This window comes from Dasypus novemcinctus, chromosome X (genome assembly GCF_030445035.2).
Source record: "Dasypus novemcinctus isolate mDasNov1 chromosome X, mDasNov1.1.hap2, whole genome shotgun sequence".
NCBI lineage: Eukaryota > Metazoa > Chordata > Mammalia > Cingulata > Dasypodidae > Dasypus > Dasypus novemcinctus.
In genome coordinates, this window is record NC_080704.1 from 180360679 (window position 1) to 180376005 (window position 15327).

At 42.7% G+C, this 15327-nt stretch overlaps 1 protein-coding gene across 1 annotated transcript; it reads right to left on the reverse strand.

Moving 5' to 3' along the window:
- Nucleotides 1–297: 297 nt before the first annotated feature.
- LOC101437628 (serine/arginine repetitive matrix protein 1-like) lies at nucleotides 298–15165 on the reverse strand. The gene is made up of 10 exons (XM_058291169.1): nucleotides 15155–15165; nucleotides 14115–14935; nucleotides 13360–13509; nucleotides 12808–12877; nucleotides 12599–12633; nucleotides 7335–7452; nucleotides 6462–6561; nucleotides 4507–4605; nucleotides 828–932; nucleotides 298–699 (listed from the first exon to the last, which is right to left on the reverse strand). The coding sequence occupies exons 1-10, from the start codon at nucleotides 15163–15165 to the stop codon at nucleotides 646–648; spliced, it is 1563 nt and encodes a 520-aa protein (XP_058147152.1). The 3' UTR covers nucleotides 298–645.
- Between the last annotated feature and the right edge of the window lie 162 nt (nucleotides 15166–15327).

Consider the following 15327-nt stretch of genomic DNA (forward strand, 5'->3'; position numbering starts at 1 on the left):
AGAACTGATATTACTTGTCTTATTCAGTTGTCAACAATTTTAAGCAGTCTAATTTATTCCACAACATAAAACTTAAACTGCTTGCAATAAGTTTTACAAGTCAACAAAACAGTTTTTCGTTCGAAATCTTATTTTCATTAAAATCGGCTTTCTAACATAATGAGTATATTAAAAGGATGTACATATAAAAGAGATTTGGTATTCTCCCTGCTCCCCCGCCCCAGGAAGACAATGTACCCTTCTGTGCCTGTGTTTTTTACCTATTGTGACTCATACAGATACAATGAGGCCCAAACCTAAAATTAAATATTTTTATTGCTAAAAGCCACAGTCTTTATTGCTAAAAGTCACCTGACAGTGTTAGGGAGAAAAATTTCATGAACCATATGACTTTAGAGTTGCTGGTACTTACATAACTGTTTGGGTATTATTTGGGGTATGACAATAGAAAGGAGATCTTGCAGTTAAGAAACAAGGAAACGGTTAACAAGATGCAGTATTTTAACGAAGAATTTCCAAATCACTGTAATGCGGTTTAACAGTAGCTAATGCTATTATAACAACACATGTAATGTAGTTTCAACTTCTTTCTTCAATGAGCTCAGAATAAAAGGGATCGAAGAGACTTCTGAACAGATGTCATCTCTAGAGTAGCAGGGATTGAAGAGACTGTCGAATATGCGCCACCTCTTGCTTTTGCTGTTACGTGAAAGGAGATATTAAACATTGGCTTAATATTTAGATATGTATTATGCATATTTTGCCAACTAAAATATTTCAATGCTTACATTAATCCTTAGTTTTCAACTTTAAATAAATGTACTTACGGTTTCCATCAACATTTTCTTTTGCAACAGAGCCAATTCTTTTTTAAGTTCACTGTGCGCCTCAGTACTAAGATTTTCATGACTCTTCTCCAAGTCCTTGATACTCTAAAACAAAAAAAAAAGCCTAGTTCAGTTACTGATAGCCTCTTTTCATCTCAAATCCCAAACATGTATGATTAAATTTCCAAAGCAGAAACTTTAAAAATATTCAAATGATGCTCACTACTTATTCCAGATTTTAAAATATTCTAAATAATACTTGAAGACTAAAATACCCACTAAAGAAATAAATGTCACATTTGGGTCAAAGATTATAGGCAGCCCAACCGTAGTATGTGCAAAACAATGGGTTCATGAACAGTTAAGGTCAAAGGGGTGGGGGGGGGGGACTGGAAGCTCAAAATCAGTAACTGACATAATTTTGAAAACCTCTAATTACCTTTCTAAACACAAGGCAACAATCTGCTTATTACGACTAACAGTCAACCTAATATGATTTCATTAGAGGGAATAAAATGATCTGTGATATGAACTCTTCAAGTAATGAGAAACAGTAAGTTTTAAATCTTTACTATTCATTCAAAAACACTGGTGCCCTAGGGCCTACTATAAAAAAACAACACTGAGTTAACTGCTGTGGTTGAATTAAAAAGAAACCTGATCTCTCCCTTATGCCAGTGAGACAAGGGCACTTATAACCAAAAATAACACAGAAGTTTATAATAGGTATGTAAATGCAATTGTGGCTATGTGACAGAAAATGGAAATGAATTCTGATTTAGTTGGAGAAAGAACCAACTAAAATAGGTAAAGAAAATGGGATTAAAATGGCCACGGTAGGGGGAACGGACTTGGCCCAATGGTTAGGGCGTCCGTCTACCACATCGGAGGTCCGCGGTTCAAACCCCGGGCCTCCTTGACCCATGTGGAGCTGGCCCATGCGCAGTGCTGATGTGCGCAAGGAGTGTCGAGCCACGCAGGGGTGTCCCCCGCGTAGGGGAGCCCCACGCGCAAGGAGTGCGCCCCATAAGGAGAGCCGCCCAGCGCGAAAGAAAGTGCAGCCTGCCCAGGAATGGCGCCGCCCACACTTCCCGTGCCGCTGACGACAACAGACGCAGACAAAGAAACAAGACGCAGCAAATAGACACAGAGAACAGACAACCGGAGGAGGGGAGGGAATTAAATAAATAAATAAAATCTTAAAAAAAAAAAGGCCACAGTAACTGCTGAGGGTAGGGAGAGGGAAGAAGAGATATGATGTAGGGGCATTTTCAGGACTTGGAGTTTTCCTGAGTGGCACTGCAGGGACAGATGCTGGACACTGTATGTCCTGCCATGGCCCACTGGGTGGACGGGGAAGAGTGTAAACTACAATGTAAACCATTATGCATGTGGCGCAGCAGTGCTCCAAAATGATCCACCAAATGCAATGAATGTCCCACGATGATGAAAGAGGTTGTTGATGTGGGAGGAGTGGGGTGAGGGGGGTGGGGGGTATATGGGGACCTCATATTTTTTTAATGTAACATTTAAAAAAAATAGAAAAAAAAGTATGCTAGGAGAAGAGCATAAGCAAAAGCAGGGAAGTACTGGTAAGTTAGTTTGGAGAAAGCACTTAAACTGGTGATGTGGGCTATGGGTGGAAGGCTCTTTGTCTCTTCAGAAATAACTAAGCTGTTTGACTTGTGTCTCTTCAGAAATAACTAAGCTGTTTGACTTGTGAGTGTGGAAAGATAAGAGGCTGCAGTCCTGCCCTTAGGGAAAATGGCAAACAGGCTCCAGTCCCAGGAAATGTTTAACAATGCAAGAGCTGTAAACTTTAAGTATTTAGGGGAAATGCAAAAACCAAGGCTTATCTAGAATGTCTGGAGTCCTTGCTAAAAGCTTACCTAAGATGTGGAAGAGATATATGCTAATTGAAGCCTATTGAGAACTGAAACAAAGGGACCATTTGGCCTTTCCTCTCTGTATAAAAGACGTTTGAAAATCTTGTTCGGGGCTCGGGATTCAAACTGAAAGCTCCCGAGTCCGGCCGGCCGTCAATAAACCATTTTTTCCTTCTCAAAATCATTCCTGAGTCCTGGCCTCTCTATACTCAATTAATTGAACTTCTCTTAAATTCCACAACACTGGAAGGGTGCAAGTAAAGAAAGAACGTAGTAAATGAAATTTTAAAAGGGGGCTATGTTATAGAAGGGATCTTGAAAACCAAAGGATTTACAATGGGAAGCTACTGAGGGTTTTTTCAGAAGGGAGAGATATTTTTTAGGAAGGTGATAGGGCAGACCTATGAAGGATGGATTGGAGAGAAGAGAAATCAGATAAGGGTTTTAATAATATAATCAAGGAATGATGAGGTACTTAACTAGGGCAGCATCAGTGGGAATCAAAAGAAATAAACTGAAGAACCACTGCAGAGGTAAAACAAATTGCCTGGCCTGGTGGTAACTGGGTGTAACAGATAAGGAAAATGGAGGAGTCAAAAGATAATACTCAAATTCCTGCCTTACATGGTCACATTCAGTGAAACATGTAGAAGGTACCTTTTCTACTACTTTATCAAAACATCATACCAAATAATAATTGGTTCTCAGAGAACAATAGAGCAAGCCAACAAGTTCTCTACTAGGAAAATAACCGGTGTGTGTGTGTGTAAGAGAGAGAGAGAGACAGAGAGAGAGACAGAGACAGAGAGAGAGGGAGAGGGAGAGGGAGGGGGGAGGGGGGAGGGGGAGAGGAAGAGGGGGAGAAAGGGAGAGGGAGAGGGAGAAAGGGAGAGAGACAGGAGAGAGAAAAATATTATTTTAAAGTTCTTCAAACAATATATATTTCAAAACTACTTTGCCAGTTTGTTTAAACCATCCTAATTAGCTTAGGAGAGTGACAATTTTCACATGTAGTTGAACAAGATTATCTAAAAGCAGCCCCGGCAACAATAAGAAAAGGGGTAAATACAGGATCCCACTGACTTCTATGAATAGTTACTAAACAATAAGTATATATCTGCACGACTGTGAGGTCAATGTCACTGACCACAATGGGTTAATGTGTGAATCATGCCAGTAGGTAATTCTCAATCCATAGAATGTTAATCCTCTGCTGGCTTTTTCGTTCTATTATAGCCTGGGTCATTTTTTATGATTCTAAGTTGACCTCCACATACATTTATAGTCATATGACAAAAAACACTCATATAATACATTTGAAAAGAAAAGAGAGATTGGCTCGTTACATTTGCATACTTCCTATTTAACAAATACTGGGGATACAAAGAAAGGCAACCGACGTTGAGAAATGAGTTATAGACTTAATATTTTCAACTATGTATTTATTACTACTCCCCTAAAAACTGAAAGTTGAACAAAAAACTATGATTAAACTGACAATGAAGTATTGGTTTTGTGCATGATACGTATATTTATAGGTAAAGTTCGCAATTCATCATTTCCTCTTTTGAGTAACTCCCACGAAACCATCAACGAATCCCAAGTATAAAAATAAAGTTAGCATTTATGTTAAATCAGGCACAATGAATACAAAAAAGAAAATGGTAACGAACTGAAAATGTATAACTAAGATGGTTTTCCCCCATAAATTCAGAAAGAAAAAAAGGAAATTCTACTTCCATGTATACATTTACGTTTTGTGAGAAATTACCATGTTAACAAATGCAACAGACCTTTAGGAACTGCTCATACAACTTCTTAATCGCTTTCAGTCTGTGGCTCTGAACAATTCTAGATTGCTGAAAAATCTTTTGTTGCTGTCGAAACATATCCTACAAATTAAAAAACAAAGCTGTGCTAAGAAATTGGGGGTAAAATTTAAAATTTAGCAAAAGTTAAGCTAAAAAAGAATAGTTTGAAAATCAAAGTTTTTAATGTTTTCTGTTGGAAAAACTATGGTGACTAAGTTTAAATATTTTTTGTTCACTACAAACATATAAAAGCAATATAATACTACTATCTAGCACTCATTGAGTAGGAAATGCTGTTTCTTAAGAATATGAAAAACTTATGTCAATTCTTGGTGATTGCAATAGCCACGTATAATCCTATGAAAACTCTGTGTTCACTGCAAACAGGCAAAAAAACCAATATAATAGCCTGACTGGATGGTATTTAAGTAGTAAATATTCTTTCAATTTTGCAAACGTCTTAATTCTTGGTGATTTCAATACCCACACAGATTATCCTTCCAATAATGCTGGCCCTTCAGTTCTCTGACCACTCTCTCCAGAAATGATTTGGTCTTCCTGGCTACTTTAGCCACTCAGTTACACAGTCATACTCCAGAATCTGTCATTACCAGTAACTGTAACATCTATGTAGTACTTACAAAGCAAAGACTTACATAGTAGCGACTTGTCCAAACCATTTCCAATACATTTATTGCAGATGAACTCATTTAATTGTCAAAATAAGCTGATGATACAGGAACTCTTATTATCCCCTTTTACTCATGAGGACACCAAGGCACAGCAATAATTCGCCCATGGTTTCACAGCTAGCAACTGAGCATACCAGAATTGGATGCCAAACAGCAAGGTGCCAGAGTCTAGGCTATTAACCATTAATATTTTTCCATACGTCTCACTATTCAACCACTATGCCCTACCTTTCCAAGCTCACTCACTTTAGTGCTACAGCTCGATAAAGGATCAGGGCCTAAAACCCACGGATCCTAGAACTTTTCACCTCCCCCTTTGTGTACCCCCATGCCCTCACTTTCCTCCTTCCCAACTTAAGTCCCAGGTCAAAAATTATAACGACCCTCCTTGCACATATACCTTGCCCCCTTTCCACTTTCTCACACTTGCCTGGCTAAACCCCAGCCCTGGAAAATCCAACTCTCCAGCTAGACTGCCACAGCCATTCCAACTAGTCTCACTGTATATTCGTGATTGCTATGATCACTAACCTAAACTGGACCCTTAATGCTACCTGGCAACTATTTTTCCCTTGTTCATTCACTGGCCCACCCTGAGGAATCTATTTAATACCTTCTCCAATGTCCTCTAGAAGAAGCACCTCCTCCACCCAGCTTTACTCTTTCCTGATGATTTAACTATTTCATGTCCGCATGTGCTCATACACTCTGCCTTCTCTCCTGTATTTATGGGTGAACTACCCTTCCTTGCTAAGGCCAAATTCTTCACCTGACCACTAGGGTCCATCTGTTCTCAAGAACTTTGCTCAGCAATTACCCCGCCTCTTTCCAACTGGTAGTAAGTGTAAGACTGCAGGAACTTGTCTTGATTGCCATACTGAGTGGGCCTAAGGATGCAGACACTGCATGACCAACCTTTCTCTACCCCCCATCCATCTAATCCTGAAGCTGATGTGCCCCTCTGGACTTCATTAAACAAACGAGTAAGAATCCCTCTTTTGCTACTTTGAAAATTCATGTCACTGGGACTACATGAAACCGAACCAGTATCAGGCTTTTATGAGAATGGTGTATGCCTATACTTCTCTGGTTCATGGACATCAGGGCAAAAACATATATGGGAAAAACACCAACGGGAAGTGGAACCTGGCTCACTTCCATGGGTCTACTACAAGGTCAGGCTCTCTATGCTTACTTGAGGTTTGGTTACAATAGAGTGCTTATAAAGCTAAGCCGGATACCAACCTTTAGTTTTTCTTCTTGTTCCCCAGCTTTCTGCACATCTATATGCCACTGATGAAACAAAGTCGAAAACTGCTGAGAATATTCATAATTAAGATTCTCCCTGCAAAACATTAATAGTGAACATGGTCATATTTCATAATGATATGAAAAAGTAAACACAGTTAAAACAAAGTTGATCTGACATAATTCACACTTTAAAAGAAGGAAAAAGAAAGAAATAATACCAGCTTAAATTTTCTTAGGGAAAATAGAGAAGTCAAACCGACAATTTATTCTGCTTTCAAGACTACTCTTTTAAGAGGCTAAAGAGGAGCTATCTCTCATGCCATAAATGTTAGCTCTCAAAAACTAAGGGGGTTTTGTTATAGGTAAAACTGTTCCAGAAACATTCATTTTACCTATGAAGAGAAGATGCTGTTTTCATTTTCTCTTGCTCAACTGCATACAGGTTCTGATATGCTAAATAGATTCAGTGGGGATAGTCTATCTATTTACCATATAAGATTTCCAAAGAGGAATATTTCACTTAACTTTTTCCCTGCTTTGGGACAACACAGATTTTGAACAAAAGAAAAGTGAACCCAATTCGGCTAAAATATAAAAACTACATTTATGTGATGATTTCAAATTGTTTTTATAGTAAGAAAACTCACTTGTTATCAAAAGAGGGGGGAGGTTACCTTTATCTACTGACCACTCTAAAGAAGGGGTGAGTAGAGGAATTATTTGTGCGTAGAAAAAAATCAAAACAAACATATTTTCCACTAAAGATGCCAAAAGAATTAAAAATAAGAAGATAACTATTTTTCCTTGCACCCAAGAATACTAAGAAATGATATAAACGTGGTGGCTCTAAAAAACCAACAACCTTACCTTTGCTGATGTTGTGTTCTCCAAACATGCTCAATTTTCTGGTTATTGGTATTAAGCAAAGCATTGCTATTCATCTCAAATCTTTTTCTCTTTGCAAGAAGAGACTGTGTAATGTCATCTATATAGATAACAAACATCCGTTAAAATACAATGTTGACGTCCAAGAGCATGAGAAGCAGAAGCGTCTATTTTGTGTGTGAGTGGAGGGAGAGTGGAATTAAGAAAGCAGGAGTATTTGTGCAGACAGGGGTAGAGAAAGCTAAGACGGACCCAGTATGAGATGCATGCTTAGAAAGATCCGAAAAGACCCTAAATGTTTATCTCAGGCTGACCTATAGACTCGAGATAAGCTGGGCTAAGCTCTGAATGGGAGAGCCTCAACATGGAGTCAACTTACACTACAGCCTTTAATAGTCAAAGAAAACAATAATAATAAAAGAACCAAGCAAGTAAACAAGCAAACAAACCCAGCAAATGCTGGACAGAGGGGAGAATCTAATGTCCAGAGATAATGTATCAGAATATTCAAATGTCCAGATTTCAATTTTTTAAAAATCACAAGGCATAGGAAGAAATAGGAGGAGATGTCCCATTTAAGGAAACAAAATGAAGCAACAGAAACTAACTCTGAGGGAGGCCAGGCATTAGAATGACAAATCAAAGATGTTAAGTCAGCTCTCCTAAGTAAGTTTGACAATCTAAAGGAAAACATGGACAAAGAACTAGAGAAAGTCAGGAAAATGACATATTAATAAAAGCAGAAATTCAAAAAAGAGAGAGAAACTTTTAGAAGGAACAAAATAGACATTCCGGAGCTGAGGATCAAAATAACTAAATAAAACATTTACTATAGGAGTTCAAGAGCAGATGTGACCAGACTGAAGAAAGAATCCACAAACCTGACAAAAGGACAATAGAAATTATCCAGTCTGAGGAGCAGAAAGTAAAAATAATGGGGGGGGGGGGGAGTGAACAAAGCCTAAGGGACCTGTGGAACACAATCAAGTGAACCAACACATGGATTACAGTTACAGGAGTCACAGAAAAGGAAAGAGAAAGAGACAGGCAGAAAGAATATCTGAAGATATAAAATGGCCAAAAACTTTCAAATTTGACAAAAGACATCAATAGACACAGCCCAAGAAACTCAACAAACTCCACATATATAAACTCAAAGAGAATCACACGGAGACACATTATAGTCAAACTGCCTAGGCCAAAGACAAAGAGAGATATCCTAAATAAGAAAAGGAAGTGATTTGTCATGTACAAGGGAACCTCAATAAGATTTAAGTGCCGATCTTTCCTCAGGAATCACAAAGGCCAGAAACCAGTGGGATGACACACAAAAAGTGGTGAAAGATAAACAAAAACCAAACCAAACCAAAACCAAACACAATCAGCCAAGATTTCTATACTCTATCGGGCAAAACTGTCCTTTAGACAACAAAGAGAAATCAAGACATTCCCAGACAAACTAAGCTGAAGAAGTCTGTTACCGCTACATCTGCCCTACAAGGAATGTGAAATGGAGTCCCTTCAGGAAGAAAGAAAAGTATACTAGGCAGTAACTTGAAGCCATGTGAAAAGAAAAACATCCATGAAAAGGTAACTGTATGGATCAATATAAAATGCCAGTACGCTTGCATTCTTGGCTTGTCACTCTATTTTTCTTCCATGACCGAAAAATACAAACATATGTATGAAATAATAATGAACAGGCACACAAAATAAAAAGATGTAATTTGTGACAAGAACAACATAAAGGTGGGAAGGAAGGGTTTCAAAGCAGGAATTATGTATGCTGCTAAAGTTGGGTTGACATGGGGTAGAAACCCAAGTAGTGAGAGTGGGGGTGGACCCACATCCTGGGGAGGACTAATGCCATCCAATAGAGGGAACTGTATCCCTCGAGAGAAAGGGTGGCTCCCAGGGCATTGGGGCAGTTGAGCAAGTTAGGCCCTGAACACTATTCCATCTATCTCTGGAAGTGGCTCCTCAGGAAACGGAGGTTGGCTATCACTGAGGGCACCAAGGTGGAAGGGAAAATGGACGTTAAATGTGTGGAACCAAAGTAAATGGGGGGTAAGAGAGGAGTTTCTTGAGAGTACACAAGGATGGATATAAAACATGTAATATTACACCATAACATATAGGAGATGACAGACTGATAATGTAAACCATAATGTAAAACATAGGATAACTAAAAATGTAAAGAACTGTGTATCCTAAAGTATGCACCATAATGTAAACACAGATGTCACCTTGTTAGAAAGCTAATGTCTCAGACTCTGTACATCACTTTAAGTAAATATGATATGAATAGGGCGTAAGAGTATCACTGTGGAAGGGAAAAGGTTTTCTGGTGGATGTGTGGGAGTGCTGTATATTATATATATACATTGCTGTGGTCTAGGACTCCTGTGAAGAAAAGCTGAATAATTAGGGGGGGGGGGGGGGAAAAAAAAAAAAAAGATAAAGTTGGGTTGATATCAGTTCAAACAAGACTGTTACAGATTTTTGATGTTAAATGTAAACCTCAAAGTAACCATGAGAAAATGTCTAAGATTATACAGAGAAGGAAATGACAAGGAATCAAAACGTTTCACTACAAAAGGTAAACGAAACACAAAAGAAGGCAGCAAAGGAGTAAATGATGGTCAAAAAAAGGTTAAGAATTGCTCAAAGTAGATGACAAATGGCATCTGCCTCATCAACAATTACTTTGAATGTAAATGAAATAAACCCTCCAATCAAAGGGCAGAGATTGGCAGAATGGGTTTAAAAAGCATGATCCAACTACACGCTGTTTACAAAAGACTCACATTTGACCCAAAGGCACAAATCAGTGGAAAGTGAAAGGATGAGAGGGGGGGGGGGGGGAACCAAACAAAACCATTCCAGGCAAGTGCTTATTAACCAAAGAGAGCTGAGGTGGCTACAGTAATATCAGACAAAAATAGGCTTTACGTAAAAACCAGTTACAAGTGGCAAAAAAGGGCATTTTACATAGGTAAAGGGCCAATCAATCAAGAAAATATAAGTATAATTATATGTGTACCTAACACCAGAGCCTCCAAATACATGATGCAAACACTGACAGAACTGAAGGATTAAAAAATGGAGAGTTCTACAAAAATAGTTGGAGACATCAATACACCACTTTCAATACTGGAGAGAACATCTATATGGATGATCGAAAAGAAACAGGATAGGAACAACACGATAAACCAACCAGACCTAATATAGAGAGAAAACATCACCGAGCAACAGCAGAATACCCATTCTTCTAAGTGCAAATGGATCAATCTCCAGGCTGGGCCACATGTTATGTCATGCAGCAAGTCTTGATAAACTGAACTCATAAGATACAACTTCTCTGAACGCAAAGGAAAAAAGCAAGAAATCCCTCACAGAAGGAACAACAGAAAAGTCACAAATATCCGGAAACTAAAAACCACACTCGTAAACAACCAATGGATCACAGAAGAAATCAGAAAATTCTAAGAAATCAGACAAATGACAATGAAAACACAACATACCAAAACTTATGGGTGCAGCAAAAGTAGTGCTCAGAGGGACATTTATAGCTGTAAACGCCCACATTAGAATAGAAGAAAAATCTCAACTCAATCATCCCACTTCACATCTTCAGAACTAGATAAAGGAAAGCAAAGAAAATCTAATCTTAGCAGAGGAAAGGAAATAATAAAGCAAAGATAAATAAAATAGAGAACAGAGAAACAGTTGAGAGAATCAATGAAACCAAACGTTGGTTCTTTGTAAAGATTCATGTGACAAACTTTCAGCCAGACTGACAAAGGGCAAAAAAGAGAGCAAGTGAGCAAGTGATGGAGTATGAGAGAGGAAATGCAAATGACTAATATCAGAAATTAAAACTGATCTTACAGAAATGAAAAGGATTATAAGAAAACATTATGAACAATTGGATGCCAACAAATTAGATAATTCTGGTGAAATGGACAAATTCCTAAACTGACTGAGAAGAAACAGAGGACCTTAGCAGACCTATAACAAAAACAGATACTGAATCAGTAATCAAAAAATCTCCCAACAAAGAAAAGTTGAGGAACAGACAGCTTCTCCTGTGAATTCTTCCAACAATTTCAAGGAGAATTAACACTGGTTGTTCTCACACTCTCCTGAAAAATAGAGGAGGGGGCAATACTAACTCATTCTATGAGGCCAGTGTTACTCAGATACCAAAGTCAGATAAGGGCACCACAAGAAGAGAAAATTACAGAGCAATTTCTCTTATGAACGTAGATGCAAAAATCCTTGAATAAACACTAACAAAACAAATCTCACAGCATATTAAATGGATTTACCATGGCCATGTGGGATTTGCATCAGAGCTTTTTATAACGCATTTGTATCCCTCATTGCAGAATTTCATAAAGTTTTTCATTCCCCAAATAATGCACTGCTATGAATATAAGTGTATGTCATGGATTTTCCATCAATACTTATTTTCCAATAGTTGTGCTCTTACACATTCTATACTTCCAGCATCCAAAGTACTCCATTTACAAGAGAGTTCACAAAACCAGCCCTTTCCACCACCAAATAGAGAAAAGCTTTCCAAAATATTTGCCTGTATGACTGACTGATCCATATAGAGAACACAAAAACTGACTCTTTTTTTAAAGAGTACTGTCTCGTAACACGGTTAGTGCAACTGGTATTTGGCGTGGCATTTTAAAACTGATGCATTTTTGGACGTGATTATATGTCTCTCACTAGCCAGCAAAGCTGTCTTTAGTTATCTACCACATAGTTTATTAATGGAAAACATAACAATCAAGAGTTATCTTGGAGGCTCAAATTTATACTACCGTCCCTCAACAGAAAGAACATAATTTTTCTAAAATTAGAAAATAATGGAGAAAATACAAAATTGATAGAAAAAAACCCCAAACGTATATCACTTACTCTGTGAAGACAAAGAGGGCAGAACATTTTCCCATCCATTTTTCTAATATCCCACAGTCCATTAAATTCACACATGCATATAATAAAAGCATGGTTCTTACCTGCCCTTCTCACTCTTCACATCAACAATTTAAAAACGTAAGTAAGGAAATCTATGAAGCTGCATCACATTAAATACTTAGGTAAAATCCTATACACGAGAACAAGGCACTGAATTACAGTCATGTAGTCCACAGACTGACATTTCCTATCTTACAAGTCACATGGTTTAAAACAATTTTCCTTAAATACAAATATCTCCTAAAACATACCTCCCAATCTTTCCAACATACTTCTCACTTCATCCCTGTGAAGAAATTATGCGAAAATATTTTAATTAAGGTCACGTGAAATACTAAGCTTGTTTTGGAAGAAATAAGTCCAGCCAAGTGTTTTAAGTACAATACCCGTTACACGAATCAAAGTAGCCTTTTCTTGAAGTGCTTTACCTGACAGGCAAAAATTACTTTAAACACATTACCCCACAGCTTCCTCAGTTGTTTCTGCAGGCGGTGTTTTTTCCCCACGCTTATCAACTCCTGGGGTCTTTCCTGCATCGAGAATAAACAAGATGAAAGATTTTTAAGTTATGTAGGTTATTTTGGTGACTTTGGGTGGGGTGGACATCTTCACTGTGGAGTCTTTTAGGCTTTTCGCCAACCAAAAGTTTTCAAGTCGCCCTATAAACGGAATCCCTTCTCTGCCGGGCAGATGAGGTTAAATCAGGGTCCAGGACCACTTTGGAGAGGCAATCATGCAGGTCACTGCAAGGTCACTGTCCTAGTAAACTCTGCATTGTAAAGCAGACATTTTAGAAATCACGGGGCCTGTACAAGGCAAGAAGAGATGCTACAAAAGCTTCCGTCCCTCGGATAGGGGGCACGAGAATCGAAGGAGGAGCAAAGTACACGAAACCTTTGCCAAGAATACGGTTGTATTTGCGTAAGAAGTTGTGGGTTCAAAACGAGGGGGCTGTGGGAGACTTGCCACTGCCAGATGCGCCATATTTGCCAAGGTCTGGGGCGTACCGTACCTTGGGGGCCATCCTTCCCTGCACCCCTCGGGCCTGTGCTATCTTCTCTCCTCCTGTCAGGGGCTCCTGTCGCCGCCTCCTCCCAGGCTGGCGTCCCCGATTTCCTCACACGCTTTCTTCCACGGGACGCCATCCCCAGACGTTTCCTCGCTGTAGAAAGAGATCTCTTAAACCTCCAGAGTCCCGTACGCTTGAAATAAATCGGAGCTTTCCCTCGAGGACGTCGAGGGCGGATTCTCTCCGTTAAAGGCCAGCTCCGCGCCGTGCTCCCCGCGGCCCCGCCCGCCCGGGGTCGCCGCTGGGCCGGGCCGCTGCACCTCGGGCCGCGGGGACCCACGGCTTGGGCAGGGCCGCCGCCAGCAGGCCGGGAGCAGCGACGGCGCGAGCGGCGGGCGCCAGAGCGCACCCCCTGCACCCAGGAGGGCGGACGCGGCGGGAGCCGGGGCCCACAGGCCGAGGCGGCGCCCCGGAGCCCGGCCCGGCTGACCGGGGCTGGCCGGAGGGGGCCGCGCTCAGGCCCGCTCAGGCCCTCGCGGGAGCCGTCCAGCGCGCGGGCTGCCCCCTCGCCCCCGCCGCCCAGGCCCGGCCCGGCCCTCGGAGAGCCCCGCCTTCCCCTCAGAGGCCCCCGGCTGGGCGGAAGACTCGCCCCGCCGCCCCCGCGCCGCGCAGCCGCTTTCCCTCCTCACACCTGAAGAGGTGAACGCGAGGGCCGCCCCGCCGCCCCCCGCCGCCCCCCGCCGCGCGTCCCTCCTCACCTGAGGCCGCGGCTTCCTTCAGGCGCGACGCTCCCCTGAGGCGCGGCGCTCCACTCGGCGGGCCCCAAACAGCCAGCCACGCTGAGGCGGGCGCGGCGCTGATTGGTGGATGCAGCGCGCAGGCGCGAGGCGGGGCCCGGGAGCCCCGCCCCCTGGCGGTGACGGCGAGCGGTGACGGCGAGCGGTGACGGCGAGCGGTGACGGCGAGCGGTGACGGCGAGCGGTGACGGCGAGCGGTGACGGCGAGCGGTGACGGCGAGCGGTGACGGCGAGCGGTGACGGCGAGCGGTGACGGCGAGCGGTGACGGCGAGCGGTGACGGCGAGCGGTGACGGCGAGCGGTGACGGCGAGCGGTGACGGCGAGCGGTGACGGCGAGCGGGGCCCCCACCTCCCCGGCCGCCGGTGGGCTCGGGCCCGTGGCTGTGCGCGTTCTCGTGCCCAGTAGTTTTCCGTCTTACCGCCCCGGAACCTTAGCAAGGAGGGCAGGCTCCCGAAGAGCCCCCCGCGCCACGTGGGGAGCCCAGCTTCCCCGACGCCCCGTGGAAGTCCAGCCAGGCCCCCTCCCCGCCCGGCAGCGCCTGGCGCTGTGCGGGGTTTCGCGTGGAGGTCACGCCCTTCTCCCGCTTTCTCAGCTTGGCGGGAAAACCAAGGAGGGCCGTGTCCCTCAGCAGTGGCTCCCAGCTTCCTTGGTGTCGGCCTCTTCCCCGCGCACTCCGCCGCTCCCTGGTGGCTGCGGGGCTCGGGCTGGCTTGTGCTGGGCCGCCGGCTTCCTGTCCACTGCCGCCTGCCGGTCCTGGGGCTGCGCCTCGGCTGGGTCCTCCTGGCTCACGGCCGCGGGCGCCCGGGAACTGGGGGGGGGGGGGGGGGGGGCTGCTTAATCAGCCACGCTGCCCTGGACAGTCTCACCTCCGGCACGAGCGCTGGCGCTCCGCACAGGCTGTGGGCCTGGACTTGCCAGGGCACAGGCTCACGGATGCCAACTCCTTCTCTGGTGCTCCTCCCAGCAGCAGATTGAGTTCCCGTGGCGACAGAGACGCACCAGCACCTCATGGAGCGGATTTCTTAGTTTTGCCCGTCTCCTGGCAGTACAGTGGTACTTGTGTGGGACCTTCTTCCACATTTCTGCCAGCACGAATAAGACTGGCATCTTTTGAGGCTGACCTGCCATTTGAATTCTTTGCTTTTCCTTAAAAGAGCTCTTTCTCCTCTTGG

Bases quoted from the DNA above. Each gene is read 5' to 3' on its own strand.
- LOC101437628 (XM_058291169.1), bottom strand. The intron at 13,510-14,114 runs GTGAGGAGGGAC...CTCTTTCTACAG, and splicing joins GAAGGAAGCCGCGGCCTCAG to CGAGGAAACGTCTGGGGATG. The intron at 12,878-13,359 runs GTACGGTACGCC...TTCTCGATGCAG, and splicing joins AGGGAAGGATGGCCCCCAAG to GAAAGACCCCAGGAGTTGAT.